The sequence below is a fragment of the Myiozetetes cayanensis genome, unplaced genomic scaffold, assembly GCF_022539395.1.
Source record: "Myiozetetes cayanensis isolate MyiCay16 unplaced genomic scaffold, myiCay2020 scf16, whole genome shotgun sequence".
NCBI classification, from domain to species: Eukaryota; Metazoa; Chordata; class Aves; order Passeriformes; family Tyrannidae; genus Myiozetetes; species Myiozetetes cayanensis.
The window spans coordinates 10994158-11013859 of record NW_026087270.1 but is presented as its reverse complement, the minus strand read 5'-3'; the positions used below and the strand labels follow the sequence as shown (position 1 = coordinate 11013859).

The window sequence follows — 19702 nt, the reverse complement described above, 5'->3', positions numbered from 1 at the left end:
TGGAGCGAGCGTGTCCACTCAATTATTTAAAGCAGTTGAGTAATTGCAGCCCTGTCAGCTCAGAAAACATCTCCCTCTGTCCAAGCTGCTGCACAAGCCTGTTTCTGGGCAGGCAGTCACAGCAGCAGCAGTTTTCTCTTTATCTATTCCCACACTCTCCCAGTCAGAGCCACTGGTGAGGGATGAGGCTGCGTGTCCCCGTTTGCAGCTGGTTTTGCCGCAGGGTAAAACTCAGGAGGGAGGTGGGAACACTTTGGGAGCCTTTTCGGAGGTGGCAGGTTTCTTTGTGGGCTGTGCTGGCTGAGGACTCCATAAATCCTTCCAGAAATCTCTCAGGGCATGGTGTGCGCTGGAGATAAATATTACAATAGGAGGCTTAGAGGAAAATGGATTCAGACAGCCAGGAGAGCCCACGGATGGAACAGGATTGGGCAGAAAGTCTTCCTGTTAAACAGCCTCTGGAGAAGTTCCTTTAGCTGGGCTGGGAGATTGGAAGGTTACCACAGCTGCCTTCCAGAGATTCCAGTCCCACAGATCCCTGGTTGTTTCTTCCCCAGTCCCAAAATACACAGAGAATCACAGCTCCAGGGCCCACACTCAGCAGCACCACTGTTTTATTCCACAGCTGTGCTGCATCAGTCCTGTCCTGTCCAAAAATTTGTGTTTTCCTCCTCCCTGAGGGGATGTAGGACAGGGAACAAGAACAACCAGAATGACAAGTCCACATGCACACCCATCTAACCTGACTGCCTGAAAACTAAGGTTTGTTCCTTTTTCCTGAGAAAAAGTGTACAGGAATGCCATTATTTCCCAGAATGGCTTTCTGGGACAGTTCTTAAGCACATTTCAAGAACCAGCTACCAAAGCAAATGAATTTTATACACTGACAGTGTTGGGTTTTCACAAGCTCATTAACTGGCTCACCTTAAGGGGAACTTTTCCCCAGGGTCCCTTCCCAGGTGGAACAGCAGTGGCAGGTAAGTGTGTTCCTCCTGTGTGTGTGTTGTCACTCCAGAGACACTCTGCCCAGGACAGAAATCAGTGCCCTGCAGGAACAGGGAGAGAGGTCATCAAGGGTGACACAGGAGAGGGAACAAAATTGATTTCAGTGACAACACTTCCTCCAGCACCTTATTCCAAAGTACCTACAATGCCCAAGAGTCCACTTCAGTCTGCAAAACAGATTCTGAGCTGGTGAGGTAAGACAAGGTGACAAAGTGGAGTTGTACTGACATAAAAGCTGAAGCACCCCATACATTCTTGTCTTATAAAAATATAATCCTTGTAAAATATTCATTAAAATGAAATGGCAAAACAAAAGATAAAGAGGAGGAACCATTTAATCATAAAAATTCTGCACGTGGAAAGTATCTTCTCTCTTTGGTTCTTATGGCTTTGAATTTGGGAGAGGATTGGATCACTTTGCAGTTCTGATCAAAACCAAAATCCCAGGAGGAACATCCAGTCATCCTGAGAGGCAACAGGCCCTGAAAACTCCCTTGCCAGCATCTGAAAGATCCATTTTTCTAAGGAATGAAGTAAATCTGGTTAATTTAAAAAAATGGGTGTGATCTTTATCTGGTTCATAGCAAGCTGGTATTGAGGCACTCACCCAGGCATGACAGTGGGGTTGGCAGGACCGTAGGAAGCCTGGAGACATTCCTGTCACTAACAATCTGTGGGGTCAGAAGCTGCAGCAGCAGGGCACAGGTACTGAGGACTGCCCTGGGAGAGCAACCGGGAGCAGTAAGCACCGAGGGACAGAGTTTCCAGCTCCCTCCATCTGCCCTTCCAGCCTTGCCAGGCTCCTGCTCCCCAAGCCCAGCCCGTTATTAGCCAGTTGTGAGCTCCCTAATCCCTGGCCTGCAGCCTCCAGAACCCATTTAAACCCTGGGAATAGCCAAAAATGCAAAAGCACTAATTTCCCTGAGCAGCCAATAAAGCAGGGCCCCTCCAGCCCAGCAAGGACTGGCCCCAAATGGACTTGTTAAAGCTGGGCTTTACAATTCCAGCTCCCACGCTGCGCTCCTTACAATCCCAAAATACCCCGAGACATGGACAGAGACATGGAGAGAAGGTAAATGGGAATATTTCAATGGAAGTGGGAAAGCAGCTGTAGCATTTGCTTATAAAACAAACTGAAAAGGCTCTCTACAGATGTTGGTAGGATTTGATTGGCAAACAATTTTCTAAAAATATCCCATGTTTTTAATGGACAGCTGGTCAGTGGAGCAGTTAATATTCTGCTTTTCAATAAAGCAAGAAGTTTAGAAGCCCATGAAATCCCATTTATCTGCACAGAGCTATAGATTCCTGAATCACTGACTGGAAAAATAAGGGAGTTGCTTGATAGGTTGGAGTGGCCCTACCAATAATGGACTTTAAATGGATACAAAACTGATTGACCTTTCCACCCTGTGATGCCACAGGCCTCTGGAACACACAGGGAAAATAGATTTTTGTGGGGTTTTTTTCCACAAAAGGACCAGTTAATAAAAAGGTATCAAAGCCTCCATAACATCCAAATTATAATTTGGATGCAAATCAAACAAGCAATTTAATTAAGAGCCTGCTAATTGGTACAGTGCTCCTCGGCTGCAAATGCTTCAGTTTGAAAGAAGATTTTAGTCTCTTGGGTATTTGTTTAGACATTGCTCTGTTTACATTTTAGCTTTTGTTTCCTATAAATTCTTTGTAGTCCGGACTCCAGAACACAGCCCAGGCTACAGTCACAGAGATTCCCAGGAAAGAAAGTGCTGGGACAATTTGCCTGATGGCACCAGCCAAAAGCTGTCTGTTCTAATTTAAGCACTCAACGCCCTCTTCAAAAGCAGCCTATTGGGGAAAGTCAAAATAAATAAATAAATAAAACTCCAATAAATAAAACAACCATTTTATGACATTGGCTGAAACCACCCTTTAAATTTCTAAGGCATTTCAAGTTTATCTCTGCAAATAAAATGGATTGTTATTATTTTCATGTTCCACCAGGATAACACAAGCCCGATCTGCCATCCCTTCATCCCCTGTCATTGCCTTAAAGCTATTTATTAGTTTATTACTCTTAATAACAATATGCAGGGATCAAGAGCCACTTAAAGCACATGCCTAATATTTTATCTTGCTCACTCTCCAAGGTAATAGATGGAGTCCCATCCCTGGAGGTGTCCAAGGAATGACTCGACATGGCACTCAGTGCTCTGGTTTGGGTGACAAGGTGGGGATCAGTCACGGGTTGGACTTGATGGTTTGGGAGGGCTTTTCCAACCTCAGCGATTATGTTCATATGTTCAGTTCCATGTCCACAGGTAATGCTGACCAAACACAGTGGAAAAATCACTGCTTGTGTTTAGGTAAACTCTTGGAGCTTTTCCCCTCGATCACAAAAGCATGAAAACCAAACCAGAAGACCCTGCCTAGAACATCTCCTGCTTTCTAAGGGAGCCCATAAAAGAGCATCAAATGGCACCAGAAATAGCTCAGCTCTGTACCAGCTCTAATACACCATTTTGCACCGCTGTTTAAAACTGTTTGCTGTAGGAAAAATTCCAATAGTCATTATTATTATTATTAATAATAAAACATAATATTCCCTCCCTATCACATGAACCTCCTGGAGAGCACATCCTCCTGTCCTTCCCGGCAATCAAGTAACCCGGATTGTTTCCCTGTTCCTAAGCCACTGCAGCCCTTGGTTGCACAGCTTATGCTCTAATTTCCAGAGCAAATGGACCACAGATGCTGTGTCAATATAGACATGAGACAAACACAGCCAGTTGCCAGTTTGGGCTCTGGGCCAAGAGATGGAATCACCACTTGTGTTAACGTGAGCCCTCTGGCAATTCCTCACCCTGGCTCCAGCCCAGATCACTCTGACTTGACAGGCGGCCGTGGATTTGGACAGTGCCGCACAAATCTGGGATCTGTCTCCTGCTCATGTCTCCTCCTTCCACCACGCAAAACCCAGAGCAGCAAAACCATGTTAATATCGGAAGGAGAAAAGCACAGCTGTTAATTAAAGCTGGGAATGTTGTTTCTTGCTGTTTGCCACAGCACCTGTAAATGGTGCTCTCCCTTCCTGGGTGATTCCCAGCGAAATCCTCCTAAAGTGGAGCTCGTGATGAGCAGACATCTCAAAGTGTGACTGCTGAGCTTCAACCCTGTGGACCAAGAATTGCCTCTAATGTGTTAAGTGGCTGGAAGAGCCCCCAGAAGATGGGCAGCCCCCCGAAGACGGGCAGCTCACGAGCCTCCCGATCGATGGCTGGTTCATATGCTCAGAGGACCACAATGAAATGTCATTATTTGTGAGGTTCTACTTGACTTCACATCCCCCGTGCAGAAAAGGCTTTATCGATCCCTTCACGTGGAGGAGAAGGGCAATCAGACAGCCTGACTGGAATAACCCCTTTGGCATTTTGCATTAAAACAATAGGAGCTGCTGGCAGGCGCCTACAGCCATCCTTTAAAGTCACAGCAGCCTCTGGAAACTCAGTGAACACTCCTAACAAGCTGACAGGAGAAAGGTTGATGTTATCAGCCACTCTCCAACAACAAAAGGCCCTTTTCCATATGTTTTTCTTAATTATTTTTTCCCCTTCTTTCATCAGTGCTCTTGGAGGGCACAAGGAATGTTCTGTGCTGGATACTCCTGGTGGCAGACAGTGAAAAGGAAATTTCCTCTCTCCTGCAGCTCCTACTCTTGCCTCCCCTACACAGCATGAAATTAGGAAATTCCTGAGGACTGGCTACCGACTCAGATAAATCTATAGAGAACACTCAGTTTTGCCCCTTGCAGACCCCTCTTTCCAAACAAGAACAGCATTTTACAGGTGATTTCCAGTAAAAGTCCTGTGTGATACACTATGCAAGAGGGATGTGCCCAGTTTTATCCTTAGTTCTCCCTTCTGCTATTTTTATCACTGCTGATTTTTGCTTTAAGAAAGGTGGACAATAATGGAAAAGCTTTATATGCACCAGTCAGAGCAACAGGGACTCAGCCCTGTGCAGGAGGGAGATCTTTCTCCCTCTACCGAACTATTTAAAAATACAAACACATTTTTCAAGTCAGGTTTCCTTTCATCTCTCTCTGTCCCATTTATCACCTCTTGAATGTCAGAGATGTCAAATTATGTAAACATGAGCCACCTATATAGATGGAAGTCAGGTAAACAGCTCTAAATAAGCATCCTGTGCAATCCACAGGGAAAATGTCCCATGAAGTGCTTATTCCCACTTGCTTCTGCTGAGTGAGCCTTCCCTCTATGCTTTCAAGAGACCACCCCTCTAAGAATCAAAAAATCCAGTTAATCCAGCAGAAAAGAGCGTCAAGGTATCCTCCAGCACTGAGCAAGACTACAAGACTTTATGACAGGAGTCAAACTAGAAAAAAAAAATTGCTTGGGGGTTAAAAAATAAACAAGCAAAAATCGGGAAGAACAGAAGAGCACAATTCATCTCTGTGTCAGATGACAAGTTCTAATCCCAGGCCATAAGGCAGAGGATGCAGACCAGTAAGGGCATGCTACTGTCAGGGGACTTTGGGATGACTGTAAACCTGTGTACTGCTTGCATGGGATGTTTCCAGGGTAAATATTCCAAGTGCCATATGGAGAGAAGCCTTCAGATCCCTGTTCTGCTTTCCTAGGCTTTGCTTTCTGCAAGCTGTGTCTCCCTGGTGCATTTTTATTTGTGTGTACATTCTTTATTGCTGAACTAACTTACACCCACTCAAAACCAGCTTTCCAGGTGGGGGGCCAAAGTTGGCCACATCCTTCCTTGTTCATCCTGGCCATCTTAGACAGACCCAGAACAGGCACCAGTTTCCCATTTTCCCGTATCAACATGAAAATGTGGGTTTAGCTGCTCTAATGGTGTCATCTCATCTAAAAGTCAAACAAAAATGTACCAAGTGTGGATTAAAACTAGGGCAAGTTTTCTGCATTGATGATTTCCCACACTGTCAATTACCAAGGGAATTCTGAAAGTGAATGGAGGCTTGGCTAAACTGGGCCTTGTATCTGTCAAAATAATGAGATATTCAACTACCCATAAAACAAACCTCTTAAAAATGGGCAGGCAGCTGTTCTGCTACATCTGGCCAACTCTTTCCAACGGATGACATGCCAACCAAATATTCCAGGTCTGAGTGTGGGCCTTCAGACACAGAGAGTTTTATATCTGGAAGTTTAATACAGCATCACACTGGATTCACAATGAGGAAGGGCCTCTAAAGATCATACAATTAACAAGGCCTCATTAGCTGAAGTTCTGCTGGGATAGCAAATCAAACTTATCAAACAGTCAGAATTCCAAATGCCACAGATGTGCATAGATTTTAAGTATGTTTTTCAAATTAAATTAACAAACAAACTGGCTTTTTTTGATTCTGGAGTCCAATATTAACACAGCTGGGAAGTCACTGAAAGAGGCAACTGTATCACAAGGTGAGCTTAGAAACTCCTCCAAGAGGGCTCAGAACTGGTCTGCATTCTGATTTATTTCTATTTTTAAACTTGCAAGGCTTGTAATTAATGGCTCGAGGACACGAGGAGAATTGGAACAAATTTCAGCCTGAGCTTCCTCTGCATGTTGTTAATGGCTGGTCTGGCCACTAATGTGCTCCAATTTTCCCCACATCCAGCACATGTGATCCAAGCTGCAGGAAACAGAGTGAATTTGTAATGGTCTCTCTGATGTAGGGGATAATTGCTGACTTTTATCAGACAGTAGTTAAACAAAGACTTGGAAAGAAATAAATATTCCTTAATTGCACGACTGCCATTGCTCACAGTGGGAGAGCCTCTGGAAGGAGTAACCGGTCCCCATTATCACTGCTCCACACAGACATGCAGAAATAAGTTAAGATCAATGCAGGGGTTTATTTATTCCCAAACTGGGTATGTAAGTGTGGGTATGTGCATTTATCACCATGGAGAGCAATAATTCATGTGGGAATTTTCCATGCACATGGGAAAAGCATGAGCCCATTCCTACACCCAAACACATGGATATACAAGCTCCCAGTGTCTCCCACACAGGGAAAATCCTCCACTTGAGATATATGGGTTTTACTCATATACTAGACAAACAAATTATCTCATTTTATCTGTGTGGAATTAGCATTGAGACAGGGCGTAAAATACATTTCTAGAGCCAACTTTCCTTTCCTCCTTACTCCCTGTAAAGCAAACTTTGACTCCTGGAGCACTACAGCCTTCAGGAAGACAAACACACATATTTACAGCCCTAAATGTAAATGACTCCCTTGGAGCTGACGTTTCCCTCTACCCCCAGGACATCCCAGTGAAAGAATCTGTGCACTTTTATATCCACAAATGTCATCAGCACTTAGTTCTGCACCTGTGATGCCTTGAGGACCTACCATAAGTTCAAAAAAAGAGGCATAAAAAAAGTAAATCATGCAAACAATCCCTCCCCAGTCCCAGCCTGCTGTCAGGATTTTGCTGAGAGCTGTGTCCTAATGCACTGAGTTCATGTCTAAAAGTATAATCAGCAAGGCACACGTGTGAACCTGCCACTCAGCAAATGCCCCAGAGTTTAGTACCCAAGTCTGAGGCAAGAAAGATATAAAAAGAAAGACAAATAATAGTGCTTAACATCTAATTGTGAGGAGATCATCCAGGAAATAAATAAAATAAATAAAATGTAAAGCACTGCGTGATGTGGGTTTGCAAAAGTGTTGCTAGTAGATTAACCACATGGATTTTACTGCTCTTTCTACTGTGCCTTTCCTTTCACCTTTCCAGGAAAAAACATCACAAACCCAGCAAACCCATCCCTGTTCCATTTAAATAGTTCAAGGCACCAGGTGTTTTGTCCTAGGAGCTGTAAGATACGTGATCAATGTGGCATTGGCCTCCAGACTTTCACAGAATCACAGAATATCCCGAGCTGAAGGGACTCAGAGGGATCAGCGAGTCCAACTGCAAGGGGACACCTGAAAACTCAGAATTCAGCAGGTGAAAAAGTTTAATATTAAGGGGGATTAAGCGAGCATTAAAGGGAGCACCTTCAGAACAACTTGGAATTTGCCCATCTTCCTTTCCTTGTCCCTGATTCCAGGAGAGGGCTGTGTGACACCTGTCTCCTTAGATTTTCATAGGATCACAGAATCATTTAGGGAAAGCCCTTTAAGATCATAGAGTCCAACCATTTCTCAGCACTGCCAAAGCCAGCACTGAACACGTCCCCATGTGCCACATCCACATGGTTTTTAAATCCCTCCAGGGATGGGCACTCCCTGTGCCAGGGCTGGACAACCCTTTAAGGAAGAAATAATTCCTAATACTCCAACTTAAACCTCCACAGCAGATCTGGTAGCTCTTAAGAAAATGAATTGGTGATATCCCCAATTTAAAACTGTTTAAAGGGTTGCTTGCCCCCAGGAGCACCAGTGACACCTGGGAGCAGGTCCATGTGCTGTTACCTTGCCATACTCCTCCCAGGAGTTGCTCCAGGTCCAGTAGTGAGCTTTGTAAAGCCCAACTCTCACCGCCATCATCTCGTTGCCACGATAATAGAATATGGGCCTGGGAAAGAGAGCAGAGCTGCATGAGAAACACCACCACACCGGGCTGATAAGGGAGACAAACACCTTAATGGAGTCTGACTTCCGACGTGGATATCAGGCAGGAACAGGCTGCCTCCTAATAGTCTCCTCTGCAAGGTTTTCAATTAACATTTCTTAAAGTGTTCATCAAGTTGAGAGCTCACACAGTGCAAGAATGAAACATTATCCAGCTTGGCTGCCAGTGATTGTTAATCCTCGAACTATCAGCCCCTGGTATTTCCTACAGAGCGTGTCGGTTTAAACATCAAATGGCTCACAAGTGCTGTGTATGAGAGGGAGAAACTGGGATTCAAAGGCTCTGGGATGTTCAGTCTCCTCTTCCCAGCAGCACCAAGTGAACTCCACAGCTATGCCATCAAGCTGTCAGTGTCACCCAGGCAGGGTGGCCAGGAGGACACCAGATGCTGGTGTGTTCTGCATGACATCTCAGAAAAACTCCATATGGAAAAACCTGGCAGCCAGACATGCTGTATTTTTAACTCCCATCCATTTCCCCCGCCCAACCTCACTTTGCAGCATGTAAACATACTGCTAAAACTGCATTTTTTTTCCCAGAGGTTTCACTAATTAAAAATACATCTGGGAAATGCATCTTATTCAGTGCACCTGTGCACTTTGCTGAGCATCCCAAAAACATTCCTCTTGGTTTCCCCAACAACACACAATTGTGGTTTTTTTGAGGAAACAGCACAGAATTTCATTGAAATGTGCAGGAGAGAGGGTTGATTTGTTGGTGCAGCTCATCATACAAGGACACCAGATTTGAGCAGCTCTTCTCTCCAGTTGTTTTGGACATGATGGTAAAGCTGTTTCTCACTGTCAGGGGGTACAAACATCTTTTCTTTTCTTTCCTTCTGAGATATCACTCAGCAAAAACTACTCACTCTGGTGATGCTACCTTGAAAAAACTATCCCTAAATGCAAGGTAAAATTTAAATATCTGTGTCTGAATGACAGGGGTGGCCTTAGATCTCTTATTTTAAAATCACAGCCTCACTGTGGGTTCTTGCACAAACAATGAACCCTTGTCACCAGGAAACGCCACCAGAAACAAAGGGGAAACAACTCTATCACCAGGAACAAAGGGGAAACAACAAGGGAAAGGTGCTGCCAGCAGAGCCCATTCCCGATCTTAAACATACCTGAAAGGTGAAATAAAGGCAGGGAGAGATCTGCCAAATGCAACACCTGATCCAAACCGGTGCCACTAACATCCCCCCCCAAAAATGCCACAAAGTACTACAGTGTCTTTTCCTTGCCATAAACTCTCACTATTTGGACAGTTATTATGTGCCCCTTTGACTGAAGGGTTTAGGCTTTTCCTTTTTTTAAAAAATACATTTTCCTTTTTCGAAAGAGGATTCCAGCTTGTACTCAATGTTCTGCTAGTAATGATTTCTTTTTTTTCCCTGTTCATTTTTTCCTTTTTAAGCTTAAAAGAACACCACAACTGAGTCTCCTGGACAGTCTTTGGGGGGCTGTGTAAAATGTGACTTGGTCAGGTCTAGGAGGAAAGAAAAAAAAAAAGAAAAAAAGCTGTGATGTGCTTTGAGTGTATTGTGTAACACAAAGAGCACCAAGGGATTGGTGACTGCAATGAAATTCCCTTTTAAAACAACAAGGAAGTTTTACAAACTTCTGGAAGATGGCACAAGGAGGAACCTGCAAGGCTCATGGCAGCTCTCAAGTAACACTGAAGGCATGCCCCTTGTTAACAGGCACAAAAAGCAATTTTACAGCACAAAGGCTCAAATCCAACAAGGAAAAGAGCCCAAAGATGTCTTCCGTGCATATGTTTCCTTGCTTCCTCATAAAATGTATGTTTGCACTCAGGATTTCTCAGGCTGCCAAATTCCTCATCAAAATCACAAATACAAGACCTCTTTTGCTCCCTGACTCTTCCAATAAGACATTTGTTGCAGGGATATTTGCTGCCAGACCTCAGTGCCTGTACCCAACAGCTGACAGCACCATAAAGATTCCAGGTCTTTAACCCAAATCTATCCCTTCAGAAGCATCCACAGAAGCAGGACCCTGGAAGCTCACCCACAGCAGCACAGCCTTTACCTCCACCTCTCTCAAGCAGGGGCTACAAGGACCCAGCACACTCTGGGATGCTTTTTGAGTAATAAATAATGTATTCTCCCCTACCCAGGCTACAGTTCTAAGGCTTTTATCTCCCCTCCTGCCATATGTTGTTCCAAGGATCCCTGCTAACCCTGTGACATTTTCATCTGTCCCCAGACTCCACTGTATGGCAACATGCCACATGTCAGGAAATCCCACCTCAGCGGAGAATTAGCACAGTGTGAAGCTCTGGTGCTGCCCCACCTCACTGAGGGGGGGGGCAAAGATGCATCAGTTCAGTTTATACAAGATATCTGTGAGCTTCTTTTAAAAAATAACCTCCAATTTGGCATCCCTTCAGCTGGGATGCAAGGCAGGGAGCTCTGGGCTCAGGACTAACCTGTCAATTAGTTTGCCCTGCAACATGACAGGTAAAAGGTCGATGCCATCAATCTGTCTGTCACTGGGAGGCTGGAGACCCGCCAGGGAGAGGCTGGTGGTGAACAGATCCATCACATTGCCCAGCTGATGGCTGACCTGGAAAAATAAATCAACAGAAACACATTTGCAAAGAGCCTTTCATAAAAATCCATAAGGAAACAGGTTCCCACCAAAGCTTCGTGAAAATCTCTCCCTTTGCAGTGCTGCCATCACCAGCAAAGCTCCTCTTAAAATAATAAAGGAGATGATCCCTACTTCTCTACTTCCAGGGAGAATTTGCATTTTGATTCATTTTTTTCCATTTTCCTCTCTTTCTTCTCACTTTTACAGGAGCGTGTTGTCACAGAGTTCAACTTAATTTAGCAAATTCCAACTCATTTGTGGATTGAAAAATCAGCACTTACACCAAGAAAAAAAATAGCCCTTGATTTGTTCCCTTCTCCAGGTCATCTCTGGAGTCCATAATACCCTGAGAGAGTTCCCAGAAAGAACAGGGATAGATGGATAATAACAAAAAGAGCCTGATGACTTCATCTGCAAACCATTTCCAACAATTCAAGAACTGTAAAGTTGTGGTATTTTTAGTCCATATTTTAATAAGGGAGAAAAACATCTGGGTTTGGCTCCAATGGAGATGTTTAAGCTGCTTTTCTTTTTTTCGTCTTTTTTTTTTTTTTCCTTTTTCCTTACTTGGAAGCCATACTTATCTCTCTGCTCTTAATTATTTATATTTTAAAACCCTAAGAAGTCTGTTCTGACTGATTCTTTACGAACCTTTGCTCCCACCCTTCTTGGGGGAATCTGTTGGAAGATGTTTGCTTAGTCAGTGACATATGAAATTAAAGCGGATACATTAAAATCAAGAGCACCAGGATGCAACTGCACAAGATGTAACATGAAAAGAGCATTTTCAGCTCTACCACTTGTTGGCAAACACGAAACCATTGGGTACAAACCCACATCTGTAAGGACAGAAGCACTTTCTGACTGAAATCCAAGTCCAATCCCAACAGTACAATGTTGGGACTATCTGAATCCTTCTACTCACAAAGAGCCTGTTAGCTGACACTAATTATTTAAATACAACAAATGATAACATGATAAATGAGTTTTTGTGAGATACTGGCTATAGAGGGAAAAAAAAATAAAGGAAAAATGCTGTTTTTCCTGGGACTAAACATTGTATTAAGAGACTGGGCTGAAAACTGAACACAAAGGAAGAATTAAGAAGTTTAAAAAAAGGAACTGCAGAAAGCAACATGCAGGGCCCTAATTACAAGTTTAACATTACAATATCACATTACTTGATTACAGTAATTTCAATTTTTAATGGCTTTCATTCATCAAAAGGTGTTGGCAGGAACACCTCATATTAAAGCTGCATGTGAGACTGCCACAACTCCTTAAGAGGAAACAAAGTGCAAAGCTCAAAGCACAAGAGGAAGCCTGGCCATGGAAATCCTTGCTGGGGAAAGCAGCTGGATCAGATGACCAAGATCAACAGGTCTTGGGCATTTGAGTTCAGGATTTATTCCTGGACACTGTTGGAGCAGCCTGGAAAAGGTCATGCTCAGCCTATCCTTGTAGGAAGTGACAAATAAAAGGGAAGCGGTGGAGTCCCCATCCCTGGAAGTGTTGCAGTTCAGGCTGGACGGGGCTTGGAGCAACATGGGATAGTGGAAGGTGTCCTTGCCCACGGCAGGGGGTGGAACTGGATGAGCTTTAAGGTCCCTTCCAACCCAAACTGCTGTTGATTCCAGTCTATGATTCTGTAAGCCCATAAATCCCTCACAAAAAGCAGGTGTATACATTAAGTTCGTTCTCTGTAAGGGAAAATGGGGATCTTCAACTGTGGAGAGGGAAAGAGAACCAAGCCCTTCATGGGGTAACCCTGTCACCCACGGGATGAGCTGGGACAGCGTTCTGTGCTCTGTGGACTGTTCCCTGGCACAGGCTCTTCTCTGGTCTGTGGTGAACTCAGCAGTGCCTGACATTAAAAAACAATGTACCAAACCCAAAACACAAACCATCAGCTCAGGCACAGGATCCCAGAAGGGGTGAGGCTAGAAAGGACCACAGTGGGTCACCTGGTCCAACCTCCCTGCTTCAGCACGGTCATCCCAGAGCACATGGCACAGGATAGTGTCCAGATGGTTCTGGAATATCTCCTGAGGTAGACTCCACACCCTCTCTGGGCAATCTGTTCCTGCAAAGGAAGTTCGTTCTTCCTCATAATCAGGTGGAACGTCCTGACATCAGTTTGTGCCCATTGTCTCTTGTCCCATTGCTGGGCAGGACCTGGTCCATCGTGTGACCCCTCCATGCAGACACTGACGAACATGGATGAGGTCCCCTCTCAGTCTCTTCCTGAGGCTGAACAGCACAACATCTCCTAGAGATGGTCATCCCCTTGAGGTGCTGGGAATGCTTAAGTCAAGGGATTACAAGCTCTCAGCATCTCAGCAGAGGTGCTCAATCCCTCATAGGCTCATCCACTGGCTAATTCCCACCAGCAGTGCCATGGGAGAGCGGCAGGACCAGCACACCACCATCTGCAGAGCTCAGGCTCTGCTGAAGAGCAGATCTGGCCCCCGCCTGCTCCCTCCCGAGTGCCAAGTCAGGAGCCTGAGTTTTTTTGTAATTAGACCTCTCACAATTCATAAATCAAATCCAAAAGTCCCTTTCCTTGTTGTGGCCCCGTTCTCTCGCCTCAATCTTTTGATAAGAGGCAATCGCTGACCTGAGGCTCGTGCCTCTAATATCCCCTAATTTATACAGCGCGTGGGGACAATCCTGTGGGGGCACCACGGTCTCCTTGTCCTGGCCCTTATTAACCAGCACCAGATGTAGATGACTCTCTTTAATCATCCAATTACATTTCTGGTCTCAGACAACATTTTTTCCGTGAAGCAGAGAAAACTTCTTAAGGAAATTAAATGCCCATGCCATAGCCACTTGGATTTATCTGTGCTCTGCAGCACCACATTGAAGAAGGAAAAAAAAAAAAAAAAAAAAAAAGGTTAATATTTATATAAAACTTTGAAGTATTTTCAGAGAAAAAAATAAAAAATACCATTTTTCTCCTGTCAACAGTGTTCTTTCATTCCAGTTGCCTTTCCCATTTATTTATTTATTTATTTGTTTAAAAGAAAAGAAAAAGAAAAATCCAGAGAGGGCAACAGCCCAGAGAAAATAAATAATATATAAAAACGAGGGAGATCAGATATTGCTCGTATCAGTGAGGAACAGCCGGTATTACGCACGTAAAAACGGATTTTTTTCCCCCCTCTTTCCCCCCCTTCTTTTTAATAAACTCTCAGTATACACATAACGTCTTTAAGAAAATGAAATCCTTTTGCTGTGGGCCACGTTGCTGGAAGAAATAGTCCCCAGTGCTGTTATCAGAGCTTTCAAGCTTTAACTCTGAATCAAAAGCGACAATTAATAAAGTCGCCCCCGCCAGGAATGGAAAGGAGGAAAGCTAAATATTTGAAACTGGGTGAACAAATGTCAGGGTGTTTTTAAATAAAATCCTTTTACAGTTATCACAGCGAGCAGACCTGATATCCCTGTCTAATTCAATTTCAATTTGCGCCCCATGGGAGATAGGGAAGAAAAGGTTGCAATGCTGTCTTTGGGTTGATATGTTCTTTTCTCCTTCAGGAAGCAGGCACGAGAGAGGAAGGGGAGGAGGGCGAGGGGAGAGAGGAGGAGGATTCAAATACCAACAGAATATAATTTTTTTTTTCTTTCCAGCTGGATCCTTCCAGAAGGCAGATGTGGTGTGGGGAATGTTGAAATGCTGATTTGTTGTGAATTCACCTGGAAAACGTAGCCGAGGAGGAAACTGCAGAAAGGCTGTTTGTGTGTGAATAAATATTCCTGATGTGGGACCAGAATTCACTGAATGTTGATGCCAAGAGCAACATGCATTCCCGAGGCATCTTCCTCCTCCAAAAACCTGCAAATCAGCCAACTGCACCAATTATCCCAACCTCTACCCATATTCTGTCAGGTGCTCACAGTCCTGTCACTTCACTTCTTTTGTTTAAATCAAAAGGTGTTCCTTTAGTTAAGCACCCAAAAGCACTCTTTAATTAAAAAAAAAAAAAACAAACCAATGAGATTATTAATAAACTGTGAGACAAAATCCCAGAATGGTTTGGGTTGGAAGGAACCTCAAAGTTCATCTTGCTCCACCCCTTTCCACTAGACCAGGTTGCTCCAAGCCCCATCCAACCTGGCCTTGGACACTTTCAGGGATGGGGCAGCCACAGGTTCTCCGGGTAACCTGTGCCAGGGCCTCATCACCCCCACAGGAAGGATTTCATCCCAACATCCCATCCAACCTTGCCCTCTGGCAGTGGGAAGCCATTCCTCCTTGTCCAGTCACCATCTGACCATATTAAAAGTCCCTTTCCCTCCTTTATATAAGCCCCCCTAAGGCAGTGGAAGTCCACAATAAGGTCTTCCCAGAGCCTTCCCATCAGTGGAATGAACCTTCCACCCAGCAACTGGATTTCACTGGCCAGAGACATAAGCCCTCCTCTTCTGGCTCCAGTTGTTCCTGTTGAAATGACTCTTAGCCCTCCCACTGCTCCTCAAAATGTCCAGGGCTGGAAAGCAACAACCACTGTACAAGGGAGGAAACCCAATGCAGGAAGGAGGAGCAGATCCTTCAGCTTTTGTGCTGAAGTTCAGGTCTCCCTAGCCTTTGTTTCCTTCAACTCTTTGGAAAAGAAAGAGCAGTAAGAGACTTTGAAGGAGTTTTACCACATTTTACAGCTACTTGGGGTGCACAGGGCTTAGGCTGAGGAGTTAAAACTCACAGTCAAGAGGATGTTGAAGCTACAGATTCTACAGGACACAGGAAAGAAGCCAAAAATGTACTTCCAAACACGTGTCTCTTCACTTTGTGAGTGAGAGAGGCACCTGTGGAGCAGTGAGTGCCATCTTGAGCTGTATCACACACAAGCAAAGCCAAACCTCTCACCTTTGGTCAGTGCTGCTGAGGGGACCAGGCTGGAGCCTCGATGGCAAGAACACAAGCAGAAAACACACATAAGTATCTATCACGTATTTACCGAGCAGTAGCATCACACAGGGTTTAACTCTGTCCCTGGGGACAGGGACAGAGATCAGAACTGGCTTTGCAAGGACGCGGAGTCCAAGAGGACATCTGGGAGTCCATGCACACACCTGGCAGGGAGCATCCTGAACTGGAGACTGGGATAATAAGGATTTAAATAAAGTTAAGCACATGCTTAAAGGTGATGTCAGCATGGTGGAGGAGGGATTTTGGGTGCATCCCTGCCCCAGTGAGCTCCAGGCACACTCTCCAGATCGCTCCCTCAGCCCACCCTGCAAACACCTCAACTCTGCCCAGTAATGCAGGAGTTCAACTCCCAGGAATTCAAGCAGCAGCTCCCAGCATGGCCTCAGGCAGGAAGTCGTGCATCACCCCAGGCCACCAAGAACATTTGGAGCTTCCCCCTGTGCCACATGCCAAAAACTACCTGTGAGAGGGGTCCCAGCCAGGCCCAGGCAGAAAAGAAGCAGACACAAGGATTTCTCTACTCCTGTTCTTAATTATCCTCAGAGTTACTACAATGGAAAGAATTTTTAAATGTGGGTATTTTCTTGTCCCCATTTATAATGCATGTTTACTTTTATCACATTATTTAGTTTGGACCCAGAAAACCAAACAGTCAGCTGCAGTTTCATGTTCTCCTTTGCTAGCCCCGGGCTGTTGTACTTGGCTTGCAAAGGCTTTATGGAAATGTTTAAATTTAAACAAAAAGACTGTTTTCATTTCAAATTAGAAAAATAATAAACCATCCTTAGTAGGTTTGGTGAACTCTTTAAAAATGATGAAACCAAACTACACCCCTGCCCTCAGCTGCAGATCTGAGCTGTCTGATGGTCCCTCTTAAATGTAAACGATAAATTATCATTATCCTGACTCAATTAAACCCCCCCAAATGGAATGCAACTCAGAAAAATGTTTTATTTATGAATAGTTTGCAGGCTTAAGCACGGTGGCCAGTTAATGAAGTATCACTTTCTTCAGGGATGAGAGATGCTCACAAAGGGGAGGGAGTTGTGTTATTGCTGTGAACCTGGCCTGCAGCAGGATTGATTGCATCCTTCTGTAATGAGAGCTGGGACAAGAGGGGCTGGCAGTGCCACTGGAGGGTTGTTTTGAAGTGATCATATCTGCATTTGTGTAAAGGCAGGAAAGAGCAATAATCTGGTGTCTAAAGCTCCCTGAATGGAACTTTTATTAAACACCAAAGTGAGGAGCTATGAGGGTCAAATTATTGGTACCTCAGGGCATGGAGAGTGTGGGTAACACATTCCTGCTCTGGAATGGGACACACATTAGCAATGTGTCTTTATACTCCAATTTGTTCAAATGCATGAAAAACACCATGATCCAAAAGAGTAAAGGGTTTAAATAGAGCAGGAAGACAAGCCCAGACCCTGGTTGGGTGTTGATCACAGACACTGTAGATTCAAATTTACACTAATAACAAAAATGGCACCATTTTCTGGGGCAGCATTAACTCCTTATTTAAATAAACATCTGGACTGACACCTTGGGCATGTTAAAAATCTGAACCAAAGCCCACTGAACCCAGGAAGTCCACCTAAGGCTGCTACGAACTGTTCAAAACAGATACTCACCCCTCCTGCAGGGATATGGCCAGGCCACCAAGCAATCGCCGGCTCTCTCATGCCACCCTCAAAGGTGGTTTGTTTGCCACACAGAAAAGGCCCATTGCTTCCTCCTAGACAGAGAAAAGAAGCCATAAACCCCACAGAATACCAGTATTCCAAAAGGGACACTCAGCTAGGCTGGGTTTAAATGAATTTTCATTTCTGCATGAATGCTTCTTCAAATAAGATGTCCAGAGTTGGGGTTTTTGTTATTATTTCCTGGTTTTGTGTTGTTGTTGGCTTTTTTTCCAATACCAATTTGTGATGAAATTTTAGAAGTGTCTTTTCAGGACAGGGAGAAAATGACAGTTAAACACACCTCGCTATCAACAACCAAACTAAAAAAACAAAACCCCAACAGGAAAAAACTTGCTGTTTTTCCTTCCCTTTAAGGGTGTTAACTACTGTCTGTAACTAAGGGAAATCTACCACTTTCAGGCAGAAATAGTATTTTCTCATAATGATTTTAAATTTTAAAATATCAGAGCAATATTAGATGAACGTACAAGAGTGAGAAAAATAATCCTGAATTCCCTGAATGTTCACTCTCAGGGATGACAAGGGCTTTTCAGGAATATCTGGGGTTTTAACCCAACCTTGGAGCTCAACTTGCCAAGGAACAAACAGGGAGGTTTCATCACTGATTCCAGGTCACCCAAAGTCAAACACAGTGGTTGAGCTGAAATCAGATTTCAGGATACTCCCTGCTCTGTGGTCCAACAACCACGAGACATCCTGCCTCCAAACAGGAGAGAGTGGGTTAGAAAATCAATTAGCAATGATTTTTTTCAGAGAAACAACCATTTAAACGAAAGAAAAACTTTGTGAAGTACCAAAAATAGCTTTTCTTCTTGATATTTTTCATGAGAGGTAAAGAATGAGGGACTCTCGAACTCTCTGTAATTACTCAGAGAGTTCAAAATATGCATTTGGCAGAGCAGGAGTTAACACCCTGCTAAGTCAGTGGGCCTAGTCCTAAGTTACAAAATATTCACTCCCTGAGTGGAAACACACACAGGTAACAGCAACACTAGGGCTAGAAAAAGTCTATTTAGACAGGGACGTCCCTTCCAACAATGAGCAGAAATAATGAACACAAGTCATTCTAAGCACAAATACTCTGAATTCCGAGGCTTCTCCCAGCTGCATAAAGGAGAACCTCACATACAGGTGTTTTTCTCCCTCAGAAATGGAGATTTAATTGATTTCCCAACCCCATCCCAGGTTTGTTCACCTGAGACTCACCTTGTTTGGGAGCTGAAATGAGAGCGGCTCCGTTATCTGAGGTGAAAAACACAAAGGTGTTCTCACTGATCCCCAGCTGCTGGAGGTGTCTCAGGATTTTTCCAATGCTATCATCAATTTCTCTCACAGCATCCCCATACCTGAGCCAAAAGGGCATGCAAAACATTAAAAGCAGCAAAAAATGCATTTGGTAGACTTAATTTATACCCGTGCTGCAGAAATCCTTCTCTTATGCATCAGGGAATAAAGTTTTCAGCTGTCACTGCCAACCCTGTGTCTTTTACCTGCAGAGAACAACCTCTCTGGGGTATTAAGAGGCAAAATTTGTTCATGTGTGAGCCACTCTTGGACAGAGACCAGCAACTGGTATAAATTTAGCTATGAAATTTATAAATATAGGCAAACCCTCTTTGCCATAAACTGGAAGGTAATAACGGAGTATTGCCTCTTGGTTTGAAACTCTCAGTGCTCAAAGCTCACAGTGTCCACAGAGCTTTTTGCCTCCTCTAAATTGCATTTCTCTACTTGCTGGTCTGATTTACAGGCTTTTAAAACAGGCACTAATCATATAAAAGCCTTCTAAAAATCATCTGTGCCACATACAGCATTTCATTCCTCACACAACTGGCAAAGGAG

At 44.1% G+C, this 19702-nt stretch overlaps 1 protein-coding gene across 2 annotated transcripts in view; it reads right to left on the bottom strand.

The window, feature by feature from the left end:
* Positions 1–19702, bottom strand: part of GALNS (galactosamine (N-acetyl)-6-sulfatase) — a 43822-nt gene that overhangs the window by 14670 nt on the left and 9450 nt on the right. For both annotated transcript variants that reach the window (XM_050311609.1, XM_050311610.1), the window contains 5 exons: positions 19067–19206; positions 17789–17892; positions 11061–11197; positions 8450–8552; positions 925–1046 (listed from right to left, as the gene is read on the bottom strand). In XM_050311609.1, coding sequence (XP_050167566.1) covers positions 925–1046; positions 8450–8552; positions 11061–11197; positions 17789–17892; positions 19067–19206 — 606 coding nt within the window. The remainder of the gene's footprint in view (positions 1–924; positions 1047–8449; positions 8553–11060; positions 11198–17788; positions 17893–19066; positions 19207–19702) is intronic.